The sequence below is a fragment of the Rhamphochromis sp. 'chilingali' genome (genome assembly GCF_963969265.1).
Source record: "Rhamphochromis sp. 'chilingali' genome assembly, chromosome: 16".
Lineage (NCBI taxonomy): Eukaryota > Metazoa > Chordata > Actinopteri > Cichliformes > Cichlidae > Rhamphochromis > Rhamphochromis sp. 'chilingali'.
In genome coordinates this window covers 1,862,842-1,890,835 of record NC_137943.1, presented here as the reverse complement: position 1 = coordinate 1,890,835, position 27,994 = coordinate 1,862,842, and the positions used below count along the sequence as shown (strand labels likewise).

The window sequence follows — 27,994 nt, the reverse complement described above, 5'->3', positions numbered from 1 at the left end:
TCAACCTTGGTGCGAGTAGTGTTCAGGTAGCTGCTCTGTACTGTGCTGGCACACGGCATTGAAGAAGATGACAGTGGATGAATTACATGTATATCCTTAAACTTACTTACTTACTTAGCACTTTCAGAAAGACATCTACTGTGATGAAATCTATTCTCTACTACTGTGTAATCAATTATTGTAAATGTAAATGTTATCAGGAAATGATCGGACAAAAGAGGTTTTCAGGAAAACTGCTCAGTTTCTATGCCACATGTCAGCACAAGATCCAGAGTGTTACTGAAGTGGGTTGGTTCTTTTTGCATTTTGAAAGAAACCAATTGAGTCTAATACTGATTAAATCTGTTTCGAGGCTGTCTTTTTTAGTATTTACATGGATGTTAAAATCACCTACAATAATTATTTTATCTGAGCTGAGCACTAAATCAGATAAAAAGTCTGAGAAATCAGTGTAGTGGTAGATTGCAACCACTGTTTGGATTTAAGGAAATAGGATTATTTTTTTTGAATAGCACTGAGGTAAAGTCTAACGTGGAGCAGCTTAAGTATATCAGGGTCTTGTTCACAAGACGAGTTCAGCCATCCAGGAGTCCCTCAGACTACAGCCAATACTCCTCCAGACGAAAGGAACGAGTTGAAATGGTTCGGGCATCTGAGACAGATCCCTCCTGGGCACCTCCTGAGTGAGGTGTTCCAGGCATGAGCTAATAGTAAATAGATAACTATAGTTATATCATCATTTTACAATGCAATTGCCAGAAAGGAGTGCAAAGAAATGAAGAGTGTAGTAAGAGGCTTGGAGTGATATGAAATATTTCACAAAATATATTTGATTTTTCATTCAGTATGACCTGTAATTAAGGCAATGAACACTGCAGCATGTTTACAGAGGTCAAGGAAAAAAAAGTGTTTTTTCAGTTACAGCTATTTACACATGAGTGAAATTATTAGAAACACGAAAATACATGTGTATGAGGGAGGCATGGGGAGAGATGAACATGCAAGGAGTAGATATATTGAAGGCAGATACGTGCGATTAGCCATCCAAAGCAACAGATACTGCACAAGAGAGTTGAAGAAGAGAGTGCAGACAGGATAGACCAGTGTCAGCGGGGATTTTGTGACAGATGGAGAGCAGCAAGAGTGAAAGGGAAGGTTCACGAGATGGTAAAGAGACCTGCTATGATGTATGGAGATGGTGGTACTGACAAAAAGACAGGAGGCTGAACTGGAGGTGGTGGTGGTGTAGGTGGAGTTGACGACGTTGAGATTTTTATTGAGAGTCACCGGAGTTGATAAAATTAGAAGTGAAATCAGAAAAGCTAGAGAGGCAAGGTTGAAATGATTTGGCCATACAACAGAGGGATGGTTGATATATTGGATGTTGAAAATAGAGTGCCAGGAAGACCTCAGAGGAGATTCATGGATGTAGCGAAAGAGGACATGTAGATGGTTGGTAAAATACATTATGGATAAAGTCACTGCGTTTTTCAATTTAAAACCAGTTTTGTGACAGCAGCTGTGCTGGAAGATTGTTTTTCTGTTTTCTACTTCTGAAATATATCTGGAGAATAACTTTTGTTACATTTTGTTATTAAAGCATTCAGTTAGATTAACAGAGGGAAGACTTCCTACCCTTGCTGGAGGTTATTCTTGTACACTTACTGAGCTTGTCCTCATGGGCTGAAGTTTGTGTCCTGCCATTTGACCTTTGCCCTAATCCAGATGAGGAAGTCTGGTTTTGACTTTGCACTGGAGTGGGTCTCTGGACCAGGTTGCTCTCACTGCCTGCCCTCATCAGCCTCTCTCCAATCCGCAGCATGCACGAGCGATTGAACTGCTGTTCTTTTCTTAAGCTGGGACTTCTAGAACCTGCTGATCCCGGTTGACCAAGATGGGTGGAGGACTTTGGCATCTTTGCTGCTGAGCAGAATATTAGTTCTATACTCCAGGGTTTGTCCTTTTCTTCTTCCAGAGTTTTGGCTTCTTCAAGTTTTTTTTCTTCAAAAAGTCATTTATGCTGTTTGAAAAAAAAACTGAAGAAAGCTGCCACAGTCTCCTTCCTGTGTGTCCGTTTTTTTGTTTTTTTTTTAGGGATTGAAAATGTTTTGGTTTTGTCAGGTTGTCTCTTTAGTTCATGTTATCCTCCACCTCTGTGGGCTTCTGTTTGTCCAGCTCCACTCCGCTGTTCTTCAATCTTGGATCAGTTTGAGTTTTCTTAATCCCTTTTCAGCTCTTGTTATCTGTGTACTGCAGATCTGTCCCTGTGTTAACAGTAGCAATCATTGTGAAAAGCTGTGGCTGCTCACAGAGTGTGAAGCCCTTTTTCTCTATAGTTTCCCCTCTGCTGCTGTCTCTCTGCCAGCACTGTGCTCTGTGTGTGAGCCTCAAGTCCTCGGGCATAGCACACTAGCTCTCTCGCTTTTCCTTTCTCTGTTTTACTCTCTCTCTCTCTGCCACTTTCTTCTCTGACCTATTCCCACTATGAATTCTGTTGTTTCCCTATTAAAATTTTTCAGCTTTCACTTCCTTCCACTGTCAGGACTCAGCCGTGTTTGCTGAATACTATGCTCTTCTCAAGACACTTTGCTCTTTTCACTTTCTAACAGACTGATGTATGTTGATATCTCAATTCCCACATTAACCAGACATTATTCCTTTTTGTTCATTTCAACACTTTTTCCACTTGCTTCTAACATTGATGAATACAATATCCAACTTCTTATATCCATGTTTCATTACGTCACCTTTTGGAACATTTCTGTAACAAACAGTAATGACACTTAAGTTTATTCAATTCAATTTTATATAGTGCCAAATTAAAATAACAGTTGCCTCATGGCACTTTATATTGTATGGTAAAGACACTACAAAAATACAAAGAAAACAGAGAAAACCCAAACAGTCATATCACCCCCCTGAGCAATAGTGGGAAGGAAAAACTCCCTTATAACAGGAATAAGCATCCTACAGAACCAGTCTCAGGGAGGGGCGCACATCTGTGCGACTGGTTTGGGGTGAGGAGAGAAAGACAGAACAAAGAGATGCTGTAAAAGAGAAACCGAGATTAATAATGACTAATGATTAGAGGCAGAGTGGTATTGGCATGATTATGATAGGACTTAATTGAGCAGTCATGTAGGAATATCTAAAAGGCACGTGGATGGTTTGGAAGAAGTTAACTCAGAAAGATCAATTACCTTCACCTTCAATACCCTCTATTTCCTCTACATAACAGAGACCTGGGTGAATGTCAGGGAGTCCAGCATCTTTTCTTACCGCCTATCTGTGCTTATTTTAATTCTTCCCGGACTTTAGGCTGAGGCGGAAGAATAGCGACTGTTTTTCTGAATATATACATATAACATCCATATGACATTTCAAATGCTAGAGGACTGTGGGGACTGTGGGTACCGTGAAAGATGCCAAAATAAAGTATCTGTTAAATATCATTTTGTTAAACTGTTAAACCTTGTGTTTTATTTAATACGGTTGATGTTGTTCTAAATGTTCCTCAGTCTGACGGTATGGAACATTCCTCTGAAGCATGTGGGAAAAATTTCTTTGTGGAAAAGGTGAATGATGCCAGGGCTCAGATGACACCACCTGCTCTTGACCCTTCAGTCCCTGTTCCTTGCTCTGCTACTTTCTACCAGTTTGAGTCTGTATTTTTCTCTTTATTGTACAAGTGTAATAGTGGATTAACAGATGTTATTCTAAGGAGGGAAACCCTCCAAAAAATGGACGGAGCAGTGGAGCAGCCAAGGGAATAGAACAGTATAAAAACTGTATCACTAAAATATAATTTATTACACAAAAACCGTTTAAAAGATTAAAAGCAATTAAAACAACCCTGGCCAGGGAGAACACACAATAAAAACCAATAAAACATAAACACACTAAAAGTCCAGTGGTGTCAGCCACGGAATTAAAATCCAGTCAATCGGAGCGGGGCAAGGAAAACCCGGCGGCGTCCTCGGCCGTCCTGTCAATCTCTCCGCTCCGAGGTGCTGTAAAGAGAGGGGCAGCGACGGTCACCGCAGCGTCCTCTGGCCGCAAGCTATTCCAGAGCAGCACAGTTCTCACTGCCTCTCCACGTACTGGCCGTTGTATGTCCTCACCATGCACCAACAACGACGCCGCTGCCTGCCACCATCTACTCCGCCATCTCTGCTACTCCCCTTCTCCTTATATTGGGCCTCTGTGACCTCCCACGTGTGCCAAGTTAGAAATCAGGGAGGGGTGGAGTCTCTCCTGGACAAGTCTACAATAAATACAATAAAAGCATGCAGCATGCAATAAAACAAGAATAAAACACTATACTGTGGCAGACCACCAGGTGGCTCCACTCACACCCAAGTTGAAGGGAAGTGCTGGGGTGGAGATTTTGGCGCTTACTATATGTGAAGTTCTGAGAGTCAGTTAATAAAGTTGGAGTGAGACACAGAGACCTCTCCTGTCGTTATTACATACCTCCACATTGGTGACCCCTGTAGCGAACATGCTAAGGCTCGACGACGAAGCCAGCTCCGGCCTGGAAGCATCGGCTGCCGCCGGACTTTCACCTCAGCCGATGGCTGCGTTTGCTGTGGCGCTTAAATTGCCGGATTTTTGGCTTCACGATCCTCCTTCATGGTTCGTGCACGTAGAAGCTCAGTTTGCTCTTCGTGGAGTTTCAGCCGACGATACTAAATACCACCATGTGGTAGCCTCACTTGACCCCGCTGTCAACCCGCCGCGTGATGACTCTCCTCCGGGACCCCCCAGCCCGAGGCAAGTACGCTGCCCTCAAGGCGCTGCTGCTGCTGCGGCGTTACTCTCTCTCTGATGCTGAGCAGGCCGAGAAACTCCATTCCCTCGCGGGCCTGGGCGACGGCACCACTCTCGAGCTCATGGAGAGCATGCTATCCGCGGATGACAGAGGATTTCTCTTCACCCACCTCTTTCTCCGACAGCTGCCGGCTCCAGTGCGCGCTGGCCTTGCCAACTCCCCGCTATTGGCCACGAAGGATGACCGCTCCCTTGTGGAAGAGGCGGATCGCATCCTCCTGGCTACCAGGAGTTTCGGCGTCCAGGCGATTGTTCAGGACTCACCAGCGTTTTCCCCCGCCCCCTCACCGATGCTCCAGGGGCCCTCCGACTCGTCCACGGTGGCTGGAATCGCTGCACGGCGGCACCGCGGAAAAGGGCTTTGCTTTTATCACCAGCGTTTTGGAGCGAAGGCACGGCGCTGTCTCCCGCCTTGCAGTTTCCAGACCCAGGGAAACGGGCATGTCAGCGCTCTGTAGCAGCCGCAACAAGGAAAGGCTGCTTTTCTTAGAAGACTCACGCTCGGGGAGGCGTTTCCTGGTGGACTCCGGCTCACAGAAGAGCCTTCTTCCCCCGGTTGGCTCGGACAGGCTAGCTGAGGGCTGCGGGCCATTGCTAACAGCGGCTAATGGCTCTCCCATCAAAACCTTCGGTGAAAGGTTGGTGACTGTTTGCTTTCATGACCGTGACTTTCAGTGGAACTTTGTTGTTGCTGCTAGCTCTGTGCCTATAATAGGCGCTGATTTTCTTTGTGCTCACGGACTGCTGGTTGATGTTGCTAACAGACGTTTAATTGATGCTGTGTCATTTTCCTCATTACCCTGTTTGACTCGGGATGCTCAGCCCGTGGTGCATGCTAACTCAGTAGATTCGGGTGACGTTTTTAAGTGTTTGCTTTCTGAGTTTCCCTCACTCACTGTCCCCACTTTCTCGAGCACGGTGATGAAGCATGGGGTGGAGCATTACATAACTACAGTAGGGCCCCCGGTGTTCGCGCGCGCGCGCCGCCTCGACCCTGCCAAACTGGCTGTCGCTCGGGAAGGATTTGCCACCATGGAGTGTCTGGGCATCGTGCAGCGTTCGAATAGTGCCTGGGCTTCACACATGGTGCCTAAATCTGATGGTCGGTGGCGACCTTGTGGGGATTTCCGCCGTCTTAATAATGTCACAGAGAACGATCGTTATCCCATTCCCCACATCTAAGATTTTTCTGCCCATCTTGCGGGGACCTCGGTTTTTTCGAAGATCAATTTGGTACGGGGATATCACCAGGTTCCCGTGCGCGCGGAGGATATCCCCAAAACCGCCGTAATTACACCTTTCGGCGTTTTTCACGTTTCTGCGCATGCCGTTTGGCCTGAAAGGTGCCACCCAAACCTTCCAGCAGTTGATGGACTCGGTCTTGCGCGGGCTGCCCTTTGTTTTTGTATATCTTGATGATATACTGGTGGCCAGCAGCTCGAAGGAGCAGCACATGTTCCATCTGCATCAGGTTTTTCAGCATTTGGCGGAGCATGGACTGATTATTAATCCGTCTAAATGCCAGTTTGGGTTGCCCGTTCTCGATTTTCTTGGGCACCGTATTTCCGCCGAGGGCGCGGTTCCGTTGCCTGTCAAAGTCTGAGCTGTTTCGGAATTTCCGCGTCCCACGAATGTTAAGGCACTGCAGGAATTTTTGGGGATGGTGAATTTTTACAACCGTTTTCTCCCCAGAGCGGCACATCTGCTGAAGCCCCTTTATGGGGAGTTAAAAGGTAAGAACGTTAATGACTCCGTTGACTGGTTTCCGGAAAGCATCCAAGCGTTTTCTGATGCTAAGTCAGCGTTAGCTAATGCTGCCCTTCTGGCCCACCCATCCCCCTCAGCGCCGATTGCATTGACCACCGATGCGTCGGACATAGCGGTGGGTGCGGTGCTGTAACAACGAATCTCGGGTGTCTGGCAACCGCTCGCCTTTTTCAGCCGTACGCTGCGTGACAGCGAACGCAATTACAGCGTTTTTGACAGGGAGCTACTGGCACTCCACCTGACGACTCGTCATTTCCGTTTTTTTCTCGAGGGTCGTCACTTTATCGCATACGTGGACCACAAACCCTTGACGTTTGCCATGTCCAAGGTTTCTGATCCATGGAGTGCACGCCAGCAGCGCCAGTTGGCAGCCATTTCTGAGTTTACCACGGACATTCGGCACGTGGCTGGTAAATCCAATCATGTGGCTGACTGTTTGTCCCGTGCTCTGGTTTCTCCCATCTTTCTCGGCATAGACTACTCCGCCATGGCTGCCGATCAGAGCGGTGACCCGGACATCCACGCGCTTAAATCTACCCGTGCATTCCCTGCCAGCGTGCGAAGGTTCATAAACACACCAAGGCGCCCCTGGAGCCATTCTTCATACCCGGCAAACGTTTCGATCATGTGCATGTCGATCTGGTGGGTCCTCTGCCGCAGTCACAAGGTTTTACGCACCTTTTGACTGTTGTTGACCGGACCACCAGGTGGCCGGAGGCGGTCCCCCTGGCGTCCACTACCGCAGCAGTGGTGGCCAAGGCGTTTTTGTCAACCTGGGTCTCGCGTTTCGGCCCACCCACGGACATTACGTCAGACAGAGGCCCCCAGTTCATTTCCGAGCTTTGGTCGGCCATGGCTGATGGACTGGGGGCTAAAGTCCACCGCACAACCGCATACAACCCGCAAGCTAATGGGATGTGTGAACGGTTCCACCGGTCATTTAAGGCTGCTTTTCACGCGTCCTTAAAGGATGGCAATTGGGTTGACCGCCTCCCGTGGGTTTTACTTGGGTTGCGCTCTGCGGTTAAGGAGGATCTCGGCGCTTCTCCAGCTGAGCTAGTGTTTGGTCAGCCCCTCCGCATGCCTGGAGAATTCTTGCCTGAAAATCCTCCTCCCTGCTTCGATCCATCGGTGCTATCTCTCAACCCGCTTTTGCACTCACTTCAGGTTCCTGGTCCGGTGCACCATTGCGTGCCTGACACTTTTGTTCCAAAGACTTTAGAGACTGCTAGTTTGTTTTTGTCAGGCACGATGCCCACAGGACACCGCTGCGGCCGCTGTATGACGGCCCATTCAGGGTTATCGAACCGGGCAAGAAACATTTTGTTTTGGATTTGGGGGGTCGAAGGGAGACTGTGTGTGTTGACAGACTTAAACCTGCACATGTTCTTCCGGACAGTAATGTAGTGCCGGCCCAGGCTCCTCGCCGTGGCCGCCCTCCTTCGATGGGGTTGACAGACTCTGGTTTTCCCCCCAGAACTACCCCCGGACCACCGGCGTTTGAGCCTCCTCCTGCCTTTGCTGCTCGCCTTCACCAGCCTCGTTCACAGGATGGACCTTCCTCTGCCTGTTCTCTCCCTCCCAGGTTCAGTCGTTCGGGTCGTTTGCTTAGGCCCAGGGTCCTGGACTGAATAGAGACCTGTGTGTTCGGGGGGGGGGGGGGGGGGGGGGGGGGGGGGGATGTGTGGCGGACCAGCAGGTGGCTCCACTCACACCCAAGTTGAAGGGAAGTGCTCGGGTGGAGATTTTGGCGCTTACTATATGTGAAGTTCTGAGAGTCAGTTAATAAAGTTGGAGTGAGACACTGAGACCTCTCCTGTCGTTATTACATACCTCCACAATACAATATTAAAATATTAACAATAATAAAACACAGCAACTCATGCGAGATAAAAACTTAGTTAACTTGTCCATTTCCACCCGGTGACACAAGGTTGTTTGTGATCTGAAGTACTCAGGATCCCCTAATGATGATGTTTTCACGGCTGCCGACGTGAGCCGTGTGGTGTTGGAGGGAGAAAGGACCCAAAATGCAGGCAGTAGACTGATGATACTAGTGACGTTTATTTACAAGGAGTGGAGTGACAGAACAGGCAGTGAGGTGTGATGAATGACTGAAAAAACCTAGACTGGGAAAACTAAATGACAAACCTGAGATCATAAGAAACGGGATGCGGGGCAGAGAGACGCTGACAGAGGAACATTATTTAGTTATATACTGTATTTAAGTGCAGCTTGGCTGTATCTTTACATTTATGATGCAATTTAGTTTCTAATAGGTTTGTTTTATTATCTTTTGTCTTCACACATGTACATGTAAGCACATTTTTCAGCTTTAAATATAAAGAATGACAACTTTATTTGTGAACTGTTTTCTGCTCTGACCCGACACTCTGGCGAGATTGCAGGCAGGTCAGATTTCATGAAACCTTGGAATCATTTGGAGCCGAATCTGAGCAACTGCTTTAGCCTTATATGTTCAGGATGGAAGAGAAAGACCCATACAAACAGTGTAACTGTCCACACTGATGTAGCTGCTGTCATACCTCCAGAACTGGTTGATTACCTTGCTAAGAACCACCTCCAACATGATGATCAGGTCAAACATTGCACTCATCCAAGATTATATAGGTATAAATATAAATATACATATAAATATAAAAGGACAAGTATGTGTGCAAATATAATGTGGTGTACAAAATTGACAGGGTCCATTTAGGTGTGATTAATTATGTTCCACATGTGTGGATCTGACCCAAGTGGATGAATTAAAAAGTAAAGCCAAAAAAGTACTGCCCATTCTGTGATATTGTGCAGCCTTACCTGAAACAGTGCAGTAACTTCAAACTCTTGTTGAATGAGAAGAACACAGAGTGGATCAAAGCCAATAAGAGGTGCTGGAGATGTACAGTACCTGTGATCATTAAGCCGTTAAGTGTAACCTTAAAGCCAAGTGTAAAACATGGACTACAATGCCTTGAAGTTCTTCGTGACGTTAATACCAGCCAAGATGCTACAGCTTCTGATTCCACGAGTGTGCTGCGGGAAAGCACCTGCTTAGTGAGCTCCATTCCTGAGACTCGCTATGTGGGCCAACCAATAGCAGTCAGGTGTTACTCAAGCTAAGTTATGTCATTATTAAGAGCACGACCAACATGATTGAGACCTATGCTATATCTGATGTGAAGCAGGTGATTGCTTGGAGCTTCATGGGACAGCCAAGGACCTTGCACTCCACACTGTCTGTCAAGACATCGGTACCATACATAGTACCGCTGTGCCATTCTCCATTTCTCCTGCCTCACAGCGTGACACGTCCTTCAAGATCCACTGAGCCTTCACTGCAAAGGAACTTGGCCTAGCATGCCATAGTTACCCAAGTGGAGTGTTGCAGGCGAGGTACCATCACCTTAATTAAGGACCTGCTGTCACGGACTGCCGGGGCAGACCATGTGGAGTGAGTTGAGGACCCAAGAGCAGACAAAAACTGGACTTAACAAAAAGCGAGCCTTTATTTAGGGCCGAAAACGCATGGAAGAAACAACAACAAAGTAACTGAGGGAAAACCTGAACATAGACTAGGAAACTATGACTCTTACTGAGAATTTAAGACTATGACTAAACAATATCCTGACTATGGCTGGGAAACTGTGACAAGGGGTAGGGGAGATAACACAGACGACGCGACACTGAACACAGCAAGGCTGAGGACTAAGTACACACGAGGTGATCAGGGGAAGTGGAGACACATGGGGACACAGCTGACTAGAATGAAACATAATGACAACACAGGGGAGAGTAAACTAAATGCAGTGAACAAAGAACAGACTCTTTCAAAATAAAACAGGAAACATGGAGACATAGGCATGAAACGAACTAGACAACAAGAGCCACACAGACATGACACATAACGGGTAGGCGCACGAACCAGGGAGACCGAGTACAGGGGAAGATGACAGAAGCGACAACATGAACTTGACAACATAAGACACACAAACATAAACACATGAAGGGTAAGGGAGACTTAACACAAGGGTAATGTAATAACAAATGAGCTAGAATAACTTAATGAACCTAAACAAACAAACAATAAACATCAAAAAAGACTAAAACTCAAAACACTGGGTCGCACGACCCAGGTCCATGACACCTGCCACTGCCACATGTAAGGAAGTATGCCCACTCAGCTAACTGGGTTAGATAACAGGAGAGGGAGGGAGAGAGAATGAGAGAAGAAGATGCAGCTTCACAATGTAAAGACACATCCGGCCTCCTTGCCTGTAATTGGTCCAGCCCAGAGTTGAACATGACCAATTGGCCAGTCCACCACTTTTTATTGTTTATACTGCCCCCCCCCCCCCCCAAAAAAAAAAACAAACCAAAAAAAAAAAACATTGGCCCGTAAAAACAAAAAATCACCATCGACCCACCGGGCCTGATGGCCATTCAGGAACATTTTAATTATATCACTTAAAAAGATGATACAGGAAATTAGCCAAAATTAAGCAAAATAATCAGTAATGGAGAAGTATCATTATAAACTGTGGGATGCTCTAGATGCTCTAGATTCCACAACCAATCATGCTAATCCCATCACTGGTCCAGCCTGAATGTGGACAAATGTATGGATACCTGACTAATGAAAGCAAATCAGAAGCCCTGATTTTAGCGCGTGAACGTCTGACTGAATTGAAGGAAAAAAAATATTTCAGTAGGACTGGTAAATGATTCACATACCTGGGTATAATGGATACACCTATTATATCACATCTTTAGGACGCTAACTATAGAAAGCTAATAAGACACATAAAATCAGTGAAGACCTTCCCATATATTTTTTTATCAGGAAGAATAGAAACAGTGAGGATGAATGTACTGTTTATTTACAGTCATTGCCCATCCAATTCATTGTTGGGCATTGGATGAAAAAAATTACTGAAGTTCTTGTGGCAAAGCAAAATAACCCAGATTAATTTCAAAAAACTTCTATCCCCAAAATAAGAGGGAAGATTTGTTTTGCTCAATTTGGGAAACTATTACGGTAACACTTTATAATGCAACATGCGAATAAGGCGTAAATACCCTGTTATTATGGCAATAACGCAGGTTTTTGCAAGAAACAATGAAATAATTACACTATAAGGCACAAGTAGCCTGTATGTGCAAGTACCCTGTGTTACATATCATTATTAAAAATATTATTATAAAGATTTGTAATCCATCCATCCATCTTCATCCGCTTGGTCCGGGGCCGGGTCGCGGGGGCAGCAGCCTAAGCAAAGAGGCCCAGACCTCCCTCTCCCCAGCCACCTCCTCCAGCTTATCCGGGGGAATACCAAGGCGTTCCCAGGCCAGCTGAGAGATATAATCTCTCCAGCGTGTCCTGGGTCTGCCCTGGGGCCTCCTCCCGGTGGGACATGCCTGGAACACCTCACCCAGGAGGCGCCCAGGGGGCATCCTTGTCAGATGCCCGAACCACCTCAGCTGGCTCCTTTCGATATGGAGCAGCAGCTGCTCTACTCTGAGCCCCTCCCGGATGGCCGAACTTCTCACCCTATCTCTAAGGGAGAGGCCAGCCACCCTTCGGAGGAAGCTCATTTCTGCCGCTTGTATCCGCGATCTCGTTCTTTCGGTCACTACCCACAGCTCGTGGCCATAGGTGAGGGTAGGGACGTAGATCGACCGGTAAATTGAGAGCTTCGCTTTTACACTCAGCTCCCTCTTCACCATGATGGACCGGTGCAGCGTCCGCATTACTGCAGCTGCAGCCCCAATCCGTCTGTCGATCTCCGGCTCCCTTCTCCCATCACTCGCGAACAAGACCCCGAGATACTTGAACTCCTCCACTTGGGGCAGGAACTCATCCCCGACCCGGAGTGGGCACTCCACCCTTTTCCGGCTGAGAACCATGGCCTCGGATTTGGAGGTGCTGATCCTCATTCCCGCTGCTTCACACTCGGCTGCGAACCGTTCCAGTGCGAGCTGGAGGCCTTCACCCGATGAAGCCAACAGAACCACATCATCTGCAAAAATCAGAGATGAGATTCTGAGGCCACCAAAGTGAAAGCCCTCCGCCACTTGGCTGCGCCTAGAAATCCTGTCCATAAAAATTATGAACAGAACCGGAGACAAAGGGCAGCCCTGGCGGAGCCCATCACCCACCAGGAACGAGTCCGACTTATTGCCGGCTGTGGCGTGGGTGTGGTCCTTGGCCAGCTGCAGAGGAGGAGTGACGCAGTGAGCTCCCGGGGCGGCGCAGGGGCGGGGTGAACAGGTGTGCTGGGATCTGACAGTGATTGTGTCTCTTTATATGTTGGCAGTGACAGACGGAGACGGAGGTGACAGCAGAGAAAGAGAGAGCGGGAGCATATGTGTCCACGTACAACCCCGAGTTTAATAAAAAGTTCTGCATTGTCAAAGTCGCTCCGGCTGGTATTTCTTGGGTCCACCGTTACACTGGTGCCGAAACCCTGGCGTGATGTCCGGTCCCCTGCCGGCTCCCCCTGCTCCCCCGGCGGCGCCGCCGCCCGCCCCGCCACCCGCCCAGCCGCTGCAGATCTTGGGCCAGATGATGGTGGACATGGCGGCGATGGCGGCTCGTCAGGCGGCCACGCAGGACCAACAGTTGGCGTTGCTTCGCCTGCAATCGGAGCAGCAGACCGTGGCTCTGGGGCAGCTGCTGGGGAATGCGGCCGCGCCGGCTCCCGCCCCTCCGCTGTCGGTGACGTTGCACCGGATGCGGGATGGGGAGGACCCGCTGGTTTTCATCGAGGCTTTCCAGGCCACGGCGGTGGCCTGTCGGTGGCCGGAGGAGGAGTGGGCCGCCCGGCTGCTGCCGCTTCTGTCGGGTGAGGCCCAGACGGCGGCGCTGAGCCTGCCCCCCGGCTCGCGGGGGGTGTTCGAGGACGTGTGCCGGGCGGTGCTGGATCGTTTGGGGCTCTCCCCAGAGGATTACCGCCGTCAGTTCCGGGCCAGCAGGATGTCGGGGGGGGAGCGGCCGTTTGCCTGGGCTCGGCAGCTGGAGGATGCGGCAGCGAGGTGGCTGCGACCGGGCCCCTCGGCTGGGGAGACGCGGATGCTGAACATGGTCGTCCTCGAGCAGTTCGTGGGAGGCCTGCCCGAGGCGACGGCTCGTTGGGTTCGCTGCCACCGCCCGGCGGATTTGACGGCGGCGGTGACGCTGGCAGAGGACCATCTGGCGGCCGACCCGGTACCGGGCCGTGAGGAGCCGCGGCAGGGCGCCCGTGTTCCGCCGCCCAGGCCACCGGCGGCGGCGTCGCAGAGGAGAGGCGGCGGCCCTGCGGGAACGGAGCAGGCAGCAGGGTGGAGCCCCAGGAACCCGTTCCGGCCGCTGCTTCCCGCCGGAACCCCGGCGGCCGCCGAGGTTGCCCCGGAGCCACGGGGAGCCGCACAGACGCCGGGGCCGGACTGTTGGAAGTGTGGGCGGCCGGGGCACCTGCGCCGAGACTGTCCGCTCATGGAGGTGGGGCAGGTGTTCCGCGTTGCCGGCGCTCCAGCGCCCGCCCCCGGTCCAGGAGTGACGTACCGCGTGCCGGTAAGGTGTCAAGGGGGTATTCGCCATGCTTTGGTGGACACGGGCTGCACGCAGACTCTGGTCCACCAAAGTTTGGTTCGCCCCGGGGCATTGTTGGAGGCTGACTGGGTGGAGGTTAAATGTGTGCACGGGGATATTCACAAGTACCCAGTAGTGTCACTGTTGCTGAAATTCGGGGGCAAAACGCATAGAGTGAAGGCGGCGGTTAGCCCGCGCCTGTCGCATCCCCTTATTTTGGGTACGAATTGGCCGGGGTTCCACAGCTTACTGGGGCAGTACGCGGGGATGCGATCGCGGTCTGTAAATTCGTGTGACGTTTGCGCGGCGCTCGGCGGTGACGCGGGGTCGACCGACGCTGACTCTGGGGGGGAGGAGGAGGCGGGGACTTCCACGGAAGCCCCGCCGCCTCCCGTTGTGTACCCCACGGAAGATTTTCCACTAGAGCAGTCTCGGGACGACACCCTACGCTCAGCCTATGACCAAGTGATGGATATTGATGGTCGCTCGGTGCGCCCCGACGCTGCGCGAACGTACCCTCATTTCCAATTGCGGAACGATCGGCTTTATAGAGTGAGCCGTGACACTCACACTAATGAAATCCGCACACAGTTATTGGTGCCGCAAAGCCGCCGGGAAATGATTTTCCAGGCGGCTCATTCGAACCCCATGGCAGGGCACTTGGGTGGCGAGAAAACTCTGGAGCGCATAATGGCCCGATTCTATTGGCCGGGCATTTGGGCCGACGTGCGCCGCTGGCGTGCGTCGTGCCCCGAATGCCAGCTGGTTAACCAGCCGGCCGTGCCAAAGGCGCCGTTGCGCCCATTACCGCTGATGGAGATCCCGTTTGAGCGTATTGGCATGGATCTCATCGGGCCATTGCACCGGAGTGCACGCGGCTATCGCTTTGTGCTGGTCCTGGTGGACTACGCAACGCGGTACCCGGAAGCAGTGCCGCTACGCACCATTTCAGCGAAGAGCGTGGCGCAGGCACTGTTTCAGGTCATCTCCCGAGTCGGTATTCCGAAAGAAATACTGACTGACCAGGGCACGTCGTTCATGTCGCGCACATTGCGGGAACTGTACGAATTACTGGGTATTAAATCTATTCGGACCAGCGTCTACCACCCTCAGACTGATGGGTTGGTGGAGAGGCTGAATAAGACTTTAAAATCCATGATTCGTAAGTTCATTCGCGAGGATGAACGCAATTGGGATCGCTGGTTAGACCCTCTGTTGTTTGCAGTGCGGGAGGTGCCCCAGGCCTCCACGGGATTTTCTCCCTTCGAGCTGTTATACGGCAGGAAGCCGCGGGGGGTGCTCGACCTGATTAAGGAAAACTGGGAGGAAGGTCCGAGCCCTGCGAAAAGTGAAATTCAGTACGTGCTGGACCTGCGAGCAAAGCTGCACACACTGGGGAGGCTCTCACGGGAGAATTTGCTCCAGGCCCAGCAGCGGCAGCGACGCCTGTATGACAGAGGGGCTAGACTCAGGCAATTTTCACCGGGAGATAAGGTGCTTGTGTTACTTCCTTCTTCCAGCTTAAATTACTCGCCAAGTGGCAAGGACCCTTCGTGGTCACACAGCGAGTGGGGGACGTTGATTATGAAGTGGTACGGTCGGACAGGGGCGGGGCCACGCAGATTTACCACCTCAACCTCCTCAAAGCCTGGAGGGAGGCGGAGACCGCTTCTCTAGTGAGCTTGGTAAGAGGGAGAGATGAGTTGGGGCCGGAGGCGCCAAAGTCTAGCATCCCCGCCTCCCTCCATTGCAGTGACCATCTCACACAGGCCCAGAGGGCGGATGTTGCTGCATTGCAACAGCGCTTTGCCGACGTGTTCTCCCCCTTGCCCGGCCGTACTTCTCTCATAGAGCACCATTTTGAGACGCGGCCTGGCGTGACGGTGCGTTCACGGCCCTACAGGCTGCCGGAACATAGAAGGCAAATTGTTTTCCGGGAATTGAAGGAAATGCTGAGGCTGGGAGTAATAGAAGAATCACACAGTGCTTGGTGTAGCCCCATCGTCCTTGTAGTAAAGAAGGATGGGTCTATACGGTTCTGTGTCGATTATCGCAGAGTGAATGAGGTGTCACGTTTTGATGCTTATCCCATGCCCCGGGTCGACGAGCTCCTGGACCGGTTGGGCACCGCTCGCTTTTTTACGACTCTGGATTTAACCAAGGGCTACTGGCAGATTCCCTTGTCTACAGAGTCCCGGGAAAAGACGGCCTTCTCCACTCCGTATGGGTTGTACCAATTCGTGACGCTTCCGTTCGGCTTGTTCGGCGCCCCTGCCACTTTTCAGCGCCTCATGGACCGGGTGCTGCGGCCCCACGCTGCCTATGCTGCCGCCTACCTAGACGACGTCATCATTTACAGTGACACGTGGGCGGGGCATGTGCGGTGTGTGGCCGCGGTGCTGGAGTCCCTGAGGCAGGCGGGGCTCACGGCCAACCCGAAGAAGTGTGCGGTTGGACGGAGGGAGGTACAGTATTTGGGGTACCACTTGGGGAGCGGGCAGGTGCGACCTCAAGTGGAGAAGACGGCGGCGATTGCATCCTGCCCGCGTCCCAAGACGAAAAAGAGGTGAGACGGTTTCTGGGGCTGGCCGGCTATTACCGGCGGTTCGTCCCAGGGTTCGCGGACCTGACCAGCCCCCTGACTGATCTCACCCGCAAGGGTGCCCCAGATCTGGTCCAGTGGACGGAGCGGTGCCAGGCGGCGTTTGTGCAGGTGAAACGGGCTCTCTGTGGAGAGCCGCTGCTGTTCACACCTAACTTCTCCCTCCCTTTTTGTCTGCAGACTGACGCCTCGAGCAGAGGGCTGGGGGCCGTTTTGTCCCAGCAGGTGGGGGGAGTTGACCGGCCGGTCGCGTACATCAGCCGGAAGCTCACGGACCGCGAGTCACGGTACAGCACCGTGGAGAAGGAGTGCCTGGCGATCCGGTGGGCGGTCGACTCCCTTCGCTACTACCTCCTGGGCCGCCCGTTCACCCTCTGCTCGGACCACGCCCCGCTGCAGTGGCTCCACCGCATGAAGGATGCCAACGCCCGGATCACTCGGTGGTATCTGGCCATGCAGCCCTTTAAGTTCAAGGTGATCCATAGGCCGGGCGCGCAGATGGTCGTGGCCGATTTCCTCTCTCGCTCGCGGGGGGGGGGGGGAGTAGGTTCGGCCGGATGGGCCCCGGCCTCAGTCGGGCGGTGGGGATGTGTGGCGTGGGTGTGGTCCTTGGCCAGCTGCAGAGGAGGAGTGACGCAGTGAGCTCCCGGGGCGGCGCAGGGGCGGGGTGAACAGGTGTGCTGGGATCTGACAGTGATTGTGTCTCTTTATATGTTGGCAGTGACAGACGGAGACGGAGGTGACAGCAGAGAAAGAGAGAGCGGGAGCATATGTGTCCACGTACAACCCCGAGTTTAATAAAAAGTTCTGCATTGTCAAAGTCGCTCCGGCTGGTATTTCTTGGGTCCACCGTTACACCGGCAATGCGAACCAAGCTCTTGCAACGGTTGTATAGGGATCGAATGGCCCGTAGCAATGGGCCAGACACCCCATATTCCCGCAACACCTCCCACAGGACACCCCGAGGGACACGGTCGAATGCCTTCTCCAAGTCCACAAAACACATGTAGACTGGTTGGGCAAACTCCCATGCACCCTCAAGTATCCTGGAGAGGATAAAGAGCTGGTCCAGTGTTCCGCGACCAGGACGAAAACCGCATTGTTCCTCCTGTATCCGAGGTTCGACTAACGGACGAACTCTCCTTTCCAGCACCCTGGCATAGACTTTCCCAGGGAGGCTGAGGAGTGTGATCCCCCTGTAGTTGGAACACACCCTCCGGTCCCCTTTCTTAAAGATGGGGACCACCACCCCGGTCTGCCAGTCCACAGGTACTGCCCCTGATCTCCACGCAACATTGCAGAGGCGTGTCAACCAGGACAGCCCTACAACGTCCAGAGCCTTCAGGAACTCGGGGCGGACCTCATCAACACCAGGGGCTCTGCCACCAAGGAGTTGTTTAACTGCCTCAGTGACCTCGCCCCCAGAAATTGGCGGGTCATTCCCCTCATCCCCAGACTCTGCTTCCTCCTCGGAAGACGTGTCAGTGGGATTAAGGAGGTCCTCGAAGTATTCCTTCCACCGCCTGACAATTTTCTCAGTCGACGTCAGCAGCGCTCCGCCAGCACTATACACAGTGCAGGTAGAGCACCGCTTTCCCCTCCTGAGACGTCTGACGGTTTGCCAGAATCTCTTCGAGGCAGTCCGAAAGTCTTTTTCCATGGCCTCTCCGAACTCCTCCCACACCCGAGTTTTTGCTTCAGCCACTGCCCGAGCCGCATTCCGCTTGGCCTGTCGATACCTGTCGGCTGCCTCCGGAGTCCCACAGGCTAACCAAGCCCGATAGGACTCCTTCTTCAGCCTGGTGGCTCCCTTCACCTCTGGTGTCCACCATTTGGTTCGGGGATTACCACCACGGCAGGCACCAACCACCTTGCGGCCGCAGCTCAATGCAGCAGCTTCGGCAATGGAGACGCTGAACATGGTCCATTCGGACTCAATGTCCCCAGTCTCCCTCGGAATGCTGTTGAAGCTCTGCCGGAGGTGTGCATTGAAGATCTCGCGGACTGGGGCCTCTGCTAGACGTTCCCAGCACACCCTCACTACGCGTTTAGGTGCACCGGGTCTGTCCAGCGTCTTCCCCCGCCACCTGATCCAACTCACCACCAGGTGGTGATCAGTTGACAGCTCAGCCCCTCTCTTTACCCGAGTGTCCAGAACATATGGTCGCAGATCTGCTGATACGATTACAAAATCGATCATCGACCTACGGCCTAGAGCGTCCTGGTGCCACGTGCACTTATGGACACTCTTATGTTCAAACAGGGTGTCCGTTATGGCCAAACTGTGATTAGCACAGAAGTCCAATAACAGAGCACCGCTCGGGTTCAGATCAGGGAGGCCGTTCCTCCCAATCACGCCCCTCCAGGTCTCGCTGTCGTTACCCACGTGAGCATTGAAGTCTCCCAGCAGGACAACAGAGTCTCCAGGTGGAGCACCCTCCAGCACCTCCCCCCCCAGGGACTCTAAGAAGGCTGGGTACTCTGAACTGCCACTCGGCGCATAAGCGCAGATGACAGTCAGGACCCGTTCCCCGACCCTAAGGCGCAGGGAACAAACCCTCTCGTCCACCGGGAAAAACCCCAACGTACCGGCAGCAAGCCGAGGGGATATTAGGATACCCAGCCCGCCGCCTCTCACCAGGGGCAACTCCAGACTGAGACAGAGTCCAGCCCCTCTCCAGGAGACTGGTTCCAGAGCCCAAGCCATGTGTAGAGGTGAGCCCGACTATATCTAGCCGGTACCTCTCAACCTCACGCACTAACTCAGGCTCCTTCCCCACCAGAGAGGTGACATTCCATGTCCCTATTGCCAGTCTTGGCAGCCGGGGGTCAGTCCTCCAGGGCCTCCGCTCCTGGCCGCCACCCGGCACACAATGCACCCGACCCCTATAGCGCCTCCTGCGGGTGGTGGGCCTGCGGGAGGATGGGCCCATGTCTCCTCTTCGGGCTGTGCCCGGCCGGGCCCCATGGACTAAGGCCCGGCCACCAGACGCTCGCCCTCGGGCACCCTCCCCGGGCCTGGCTCCAGGGCGGGGCCCCGATAACCCTATCCCGGGCAGGGTAAACTGTTCCCTCGGTGTCCTTTTCATAAGGGTCTTATGAATTGTAATGTTTTTATTAATAATAATAAACTGTAAATTTGGATTAACAATTTTAAAAAAGTGAACTAAAAATACTCCTTTAGCCTTAATGACCTGAAGCTCTATCTGTTATAGACAGTGTTGTTGTTAATGTATGTTTGGGGGCGTTGCGGAACCTTCAGAGGATTTTCAGGGTTCCCCCTGCCGGAATATTATGTGTGGGACAGTTTCCTGTATGTGTGCGACTAGCTGTGGTTGTTTCAAAAAGTGGTCAGTAAACGTCCTAAAACTGGCACTTGAGTTTCCGAGCATTTTTATCCTGAGGTTATAACACTAACGTTTAATTAAACCAAACACTTTGTATTGTGTTGTGATGTAGGGGTCAATGGAGTGGCTGTAGCTCAGGTAGAACAGGTCATGTACTAATCCGAATGTTGGTAGTTTGACCCCTGGCTGCTCCAGAATGGATGCCAAATATCCTCAATAATCCCAATTCAGTCTTTAATGCATCCACTGAAGTGTGAATGTTAAGCACAAATATGTTAAGCACAGTGGACATAGATGCTTCTTTCACTCCTCTTTCAAACCATCTGTCTTCTTTGTCCAAAATGTGAAGCTCCTTAGACTATGATGACCTGTATGACTGAGGACACTCAGAATAGAGGCACAAAAATAACAACATAAAATTGGCCATTTCTGACTATTTTTGATTTTACCTTCATATATCACCTTAAAAAACTGTTTGCCTGCCTGTGTTTGGTATCATTCTTACATGTCTTACTTTACAGGTATTTTTTCATTGATATACCGTATTACCACAATTGATCTAAAATCACACAAAAAACATAGACCCAAAATGAAGGCACTGGCATGGATGCAAGTGAGCTTTATTTACAGTGGGTGATAACAAAGAAAAGTGAGGGTGGCACGGACAGAACAGAGAAATAACTGGTAAACAAACCTGAAACCATAAAATTCAGGGAAAAAAACATGATGAGCGGAGGAACACAGACGGCCCGACAATGAACACAGGAGAACACACAATAAATATACACAGAGGGAAACAAGAAAACAGCACACAGGAGGGAGTCACGGCTGAACCTAATTAACGTGATGAGACAGGGATACACTGACGTCAGACAAGGACCTTCAAAGTAAAACAGGAAATACACTGACTGAACTCAGAGACACCATACTGACAGAGTACAGAGGGCACACGTGGGCAGGGATGACTAGACGCTAAACTAAACCTACACTAACATGATAATAATAATGATGATGATAATAACAATAATTAGAAAGCACAACTAAGAATCAGAACCAAAACCATAATATAACCATAACAGAAGATGCTGGGTCAAAAAGACCTAGGACCGTGACATACGGTTTAATGTTATTGATCAATAGCAGTAGGTATAGAAGAGTCCCTGTGTCTCTTGCTGTTCTGAAGTTATGAGAGAAAGATATAAGAAAAATTTCTGCATAATTTCTCAGTGCACATTTTGAGCACCTGCCACATATATTATCAGACCCTAGACTTGTATTAGTCTTAGTCAATTTAAAGAGATTTTCCACTCTTATTTCATCAAAGGACAAAGCTGGGGGAGTCCTGGTACCATCTTTTACCAAACTCAATTATCATCACACTGCACAGACGCTGTGTTCATGCTGTCATGAGTCTTTAAGGGGAACATACAGAAATGGCTGTAATAGGTAATAGTGTGTGTGTGTGTGTGTGTGTGTGTGTGTGTGTGTGTGTGTGTGTGTGTGTGTGTGTGTGTGTGTGTGTGTGTGTGTGTGTGTGTGTGTGTGTGTGTGTTTGAATCATTATTTCAACTTATTTTTGGTGACACAAACTCCATTGAGGCACATAACGCAGATGACATAGACAGGCACAGGCTCATGAAAACATTGCTGTGACCAATAAAAAAGTGAAATCAGTATCCTCAGGACACAAAAAGGAATGGGACAGAGGGTCAGAGGGAGTTAAAGCAGAATTCGGATGTCAATTTAAGGTGAATTAGAAATGGCACAGTGACGTGGTAGAGCAGAGGAGTATGAAAAAATCAGACTTGTCAGAGACTATCTAACAGATTGAACTGAGCCACATTACTAATACAAGGAAATAGGTCACATTCCCTAAGAATGAATCATTCACCCGAATATGTTCTCTATGATCTTACATCATCTATTTAGGTAATCCCTTAGCATATCAGTCATATGTGCAGTCATGCACACAGTTCTCAACTCTGACAAACTAACGTAACTAGGTGTGACAGTGACAAAATAACTGACCAACAATGCTACAGAGAATTATAGAACGTAGGAATGTCTGAGGTTCAATCTCATCTTCTCATCTTCCCTCAATCAATCAAGGCAGCTGACATGTGTGTGTGTGTGTGTGTGTGTGTGTGTGTGTGTGTGTGTGTGTGTGTGTGTGTGTGTGTGTGTGTGTGTGTGTGTTTGGATTGTGTACTTAGTGTGTAGTCAAAGGAGCTTGCAAAGAAAAGCGTCTGGACTTCTTGAAGTTACTTGAAGACGTTTCACCTCTCATCCGAGAAGCTTCTTCAGTTCTAAGGTCTAAGAACACCCTTCAACTGGTGCGGGAGTATGAAAGGGAATCAAGGAAAGGATCATCAGGGGGTCCTTTTGTCCCTCTGTGGGGGGACACTCCCACTAGGTTTATATCTGGGACTCTCCACCATTTGACCTTAGAACTGAAGAAGCTTCTTGGATGAGAGGTGAAACGTCTTCAATAACTTAAAGAAGTCCAGACGCTTTTCTTTGCAAGCTCCTTTGACTACGATGACCTGGATGACTGAGAACCTTCACAGACATACTTAGTGTGTAGTGTAGTCCTTTATTTTGTATATTGTCTGAAAACAATGACGACACAGTTGCTAGCCAAAAAGCCGCCATGTAGTTTTAAAAATTTACAATTTATATTTCCATTTCATGTTATGATCCTATATGATATGATTCGCTAAACGTATTTAGCGAATCAAACTATTTCCTACTGTGATTTTCTGATTTTAATACTATATTGTGTTAAAACAGTATGTCAAAGACCATTCTCATTCCAATCACGTAACATACTGATGATTTGTTACATGCCGAGGCGTCCCTCAGCAATGCGAAAGATAACCCGAGAGCCACACTGGGTTGTGGATGGAATCCAATAGCTTGACGCCCCCGGTGGTAACACACGTTCCAGCCATGCATTCCAGCCCTAAACCTAACCCTAATTATAACCCTAACTATATTGTATTGGCGCTTACATACAGCCAATTTTGACTTTTGCAAATTAACCTTTTTGTGATATGTTCTCAACATGAGGAGAAAACAATCACCTCTTTCCTGGGGTGAAGAATTTGGCCACTGTGGTACAGGAATAAATCAATTTACACATATTCATATGAGTACGGTTTTATTAGCCCTCATAATGTACAGAAACTGTTATCTCCAGACGGTATTTCTCTTGTGTTCAGCTGTGAAAACTTCTGGATTTAGGGATTAACATAGTTGCCATGGTTTTCTCTCTTCTCTTATTTTTGTGTGTGACCAGGACAATTCTGGAGAAGAAAGTCACCCCCTTGCAGGCAAGAAAGAACTAGGATAACTTAAAGAAAAAATACAAAGTATGTATGTGTTATTAAAACGATAATTCTTAAGAACACAACTGAATAAATATACAATAACTAAGAGTTGTTGTGTTGTTTTTATTTGTCTACTGAGATTTCTGATTTCCTCTGCCTTTAGGATTGCATTTATCCAGAGTCAGTAGAGGGAGTCAGTGGGAAGCCCACTGCTGCTACTTGGCCCTGGTTTGCTCTCATGGATGAGGTGATAGGACAGAGGCCTTCCATTAGGCTTCCTGTCCTAATTTCCTCTCTCCCTGAGGACACTCCAGGGCAGTTTGTCTTTTCTGGTCGGCGAGTGGAGAATCACACGGAGTGGTCTAAAGAGAGCTTTTGGATGCTTCCTCCCACTGTCCACTGCATCGTCCATCCACAGGGTTTGCAGGGCTGGCTCAATCGATGGCTGTCACACCACTAAGATGTTTTCAGAAATATGCAAGCAGGAGATGGTGGATGCGATATTACTACTAGTATAATACTTGCAACTCTGTAGCAGACAACAGTTTGATAAAGTGCTGTGTAAAAGAAGAAACCAAAAGATTAGATTCTATGAGTTTCAAAGACATTTAGTTTATATATTTTATATAATACAGTAAATGTGTACAAATGACCGGCAATCATTCAGTCACTGAAATTATCCATGAAACTAGCTAAGTAATTCCTAAATTTATGTAGGTTAAAGGGAATTATTTTACCTAGATATGATTGTCTCTGATGAGCCTAAGGTACCAAACATGCCGGCGACGTTGATACAGGTTTTGTAGCTCCTCAAAATTAAAAGAGTACACAACACACGGAGCAACATTTCTTGGTCCATTTTTCAGTTTTTGCACTGTGGCGTTAGCGAGCGGAAAAACACGGAAGTAAGGGCAGACTTGAACGAAGGCTAGAAGGCTGTCCAATTTCACAGCCGCTCACTTCCATTCTACCCGGCTGTTGGGATTGATATTTTTTATATTGCCATTTATGCTTAGAAACATATAATCATTTGTGCATGTGTGCAGCTCTGTGTGGACTCTGTGCACCATGCACCCTTGATGTTATAATGTTCCATTATAGATTTAGAAACCAGACTGTTCTATTAAAGTTCAAGACTTCAAACCTTTAAATGGTCATTTGAGATACGACCTATTGCAAGTTCCTGTTTTTATAGTTTAGCAAGACGCTTACTTCTGCTTTTCTGCATACCTCACACACACAGTTTAAGTTCACTGAAAGGTCGTATGTCTATGTATAGCATGGCTGGAAACACACACACACACACACACACACACACACACACACACACACACACACACACACACAGAATACAGATGTTGGAGTCAAATTGTTAAATGTTGTCATTGTGTTACTTAAATCACTTAAATTTAAAGTCTTGGTTTAAGCTGTATGATCAAAGACATTCCTTTGTTTCTGACCACCTCTCCAGCCAGTCTGTTGGTGGGGGAGGCTGTAGTGTTTTATTATAGGCACATACTATGTGAAGATTTTTTCTTGTTTAGTAAGCTTCCTGCCTTTATGACCCTTTTGTGGTCAGAAGGTCACACAAACGCACCCCCAAACACACACACACACACACACTCTCGCACATGCATACACGTGCACACACATACACACATGGTACCTTATCCTTTAGAACCACAGGGGGATTTTACAATGTAACTGTTTTCAATAAAAGGCTGCAAGGAAGGCTGTTTTATTTGATGCTGGCTAGGAGGCGGGTGAGGAGCGTTCAGCTCCAAGAGCCTGGTTCCGACCAGCCTCCCTTGCTAGCAAGTAAAACCGGTTAAAGCTGTTCGTCTTGCTTCCTTGCTTTGTTAACGGAAATGTTTCTAAACCAGCGGGGCTGTTACCATCAGTTTTGGTCAAGTTACTTGAAAAAAGTCATTAGTAACTAATTACTGATTACTTCCCCAAAAAGTAATCCCGTTACTTTACTGATTACTTATTTTTAAAAGTAATTAATTACTTAGTTATTTAGTTACTTAGTTACTTTTTAAAAACACGATTTACAACCTGAAAAGGTGATAAAGCGATAGATCTTTCAGCCCAATTCTACTTTTTCTGCATAATCCATCATACAAAATGTAATCAAATGGAAAAGTCTCTTTTTAAAACTTGTTTTATTAGTTTTAATCTTTTAACTTTATGCATCAAGCAAAGATTTAATTATATGCAACATTCTCTGACTGGAAGAAATTAGTTTAACATTTAAACCTATTTTCTGCACATTCCAGCACATAAAATAAAATATTTTTTGTGTTTACACTCAATCTTTCAAATAGATGCAAGTAAAACACAGCAGAAAATAAATAAAGTCAAAGACTCAGCGGTCCTTTTGCTCTATTTTCACCTGTAAAGCCGGAGTTGGGCAGGCGGAGGGTTACCCTGGTGCAGGTGTGCCGCGGCGGTCAGTGGAAGAATCCGTGAGTTTCTCTGTGAGTTTCCCGTTACGTCGTAGCTACTCGGTGCTTGTTGGAAGTTTAGGGGTTTTTTCACTGTAAAAAGAAGTTTTCTTCCCACGCACAGCGGACACTAATGTTTTTGTCACTTTTTATGGAATCAAACTCAAAGTAAGGTCAGTACTTCCACGCTTTAAACGCTGCACGCTCATACTCTCTCCGCACTCGATATATGATCCATTGTTGATCTGCACACAGCTGTTGTCACCAACGTCGCACTCGCTTACGTCACTGTTGTGAGACATTCTCGCAAAAAAATCATGGTTTTAGTAACGCAGCGGTCCTACGGGAAAGTAGCGGTAATCTAATTACTGTTTTTGCAATAGTAATCCCTTACTTTACTCGTTACTTGAAAAAAGTAATCGGATTAACGCGTTACTGCCCATCTCTGGTTACCATGCGGTTAACTTTAACACTGTAGTTAAATTGGTTGTGTTTGGAACTTCAAGTACTGCCCAACTCACCACTTAATTCCATAAATTTACACTTTGTGCTGAGGCCTGCAGCTTATGGCCATACCACCCTGAACAGGGCTGGTCTCGGAAGCTAAGAAGGATTGGGCTTGGTTAGTACTTGGATGGGAGACTGCCTGGGAATACCAGGTGCTGTAAGCTTTTCATGTCATTGAACTGCTTTTGATCCAGAGAAGGAGGGTGTTGAAAGACCCAAAGCAGCTACCCATTAATGAGGGCACTTAAACGACATTCCTTTTGGCTGTTTTCAGCAATGTCTTCTGCTGCCAGGTGAGGCCATCCGCACCTCACCGGGGCCTGTGCTGCTAACATAGGTCATCTAAATTATACCAGGGCGTGTGCATCTGGCTGAGAACCGGTGCTTCCGGCTGAGGCCATCTACAACACACCACGGCCTGTGGTACTGGCTGAGGCTGACTGCAACACACCAGGGCTTGCGCTTCTGGCTGAGGCCACCTCCACCAAACCAGGTCCTGTGCTGCTGGCTAAGGCCAACAACACCACACCAGGGCCTATGCTTCTGGCTGAGGCCATGTACACCACATCAGGACCTGTGGCTCTGGCTGAAGCCATATACCCCACAACAGGGCCTGTGTTGCTGGTTGAGGCCATTTTAATATATGTATGGGGTGGCTGTAGCTCAGGTGGCAGAGCAGGTCAGCCACTAATCAGAAGGTCGGTGGTTCGATCCCAGGCTACCTCCTGGCTGCATGCCAACTATCCCTGGGCAAGATACTAACCCCATGTTTGCCTACTGGTGGTGGCCAGAGGGCCCGGTGGCGCCAGTGTCCGGCAGCCTCGCCTCTGTCAGTGCGCCCCAGGGCAGCTGTGGCTACAATGTAGCTGCCATGATGTGTGTGTGAATGACTGGATGTAGTGTGAAGCGCTTAGAGTCCTTAGGGACTAGAAAAGCGCTATACAAATGCAGGCCATTTTACCATAATCACACCAGGGCCTGTGGCTCTGGCTGAGACCACCTACACCACACCAGGGCCTGTACTGCTGGTTAAAAGCTCAATTGAGTCCTTGGTTTAGGGTATTAGGCCACGACGCAGTTACCATTAACACTGTAGTTAAATTGGAGGGTTGTGTTTCGCAACTTCAAGTACTGCCCAACTCACCACTTGATTCCATAAATTGACACTTTGTGCTCAGGTCTGCAGGTTACGGCCATGCCACGCTGTGCACGCCCGATCTCGTCTGATCTTGGAAGCTAAGCAGGGTTGGGGTTGGTTAGTACTTGGATGGGAGACTGCCTGGGAATACCAGTTGATGTAAGCTTTTTATGTCATTGAACTGCTTTTGATCCAGAGAAGGAGGGTGTTGAAAGACCCAAAGCAGCTGCCCATTAATGAGGGCACATAAACGACATTCTTTTTGGCTGTTTTCAGCAATGTCTTCTGCTGCCGGGTGAGGCCATCCGCACCACACCGGGGCCTGTGCTTCTAACATAGGTCATCTAAATTACACGAGGGCGTGTGTCTCTAGCTGAGGACCTGTGCTTCCGGCTGAGGCCAACCACACCACACCAGGGCCTGAGTTGCAAGAAGAAGCCACCTCCACCTCACC

The 27,994-nt window shown here is 49.2% G+C and overlaps 1 protein-coding gene across 1 annotated transcript in view; it reads left to right on the top strand.

The window, feature by feature from the left end:
• Positions 1–13,075: 13,075 nt before the first annotated feature.
• Positions 13,076–27,994, top strand: part of LOC308413025 (uncharacterized protein) — a gene marked incomplete at both ends in the record, with an annotated part of 18,666 nt that continues 3,747 nt past the window's right edge. The window contains 4 exons of the mRNA XM_080907808.1: positions 13,076–14,152; positions 16,953–17,315; positions 26,677–26,695; positions 26,779–26,959. Of these exons, the coding sequence (XP_080763934.1) occupies positions 13,076–14,152; positions 16,953–17,315; positions 26,677–26,695; positions 26,779–26,959 (1,640 nt within the window). The remainder of the gene's footprint in view (positions 14,153–16,952; positions 17,316–26,676; positions 26,696–26,778; positions 26,960–27,994) is intronic.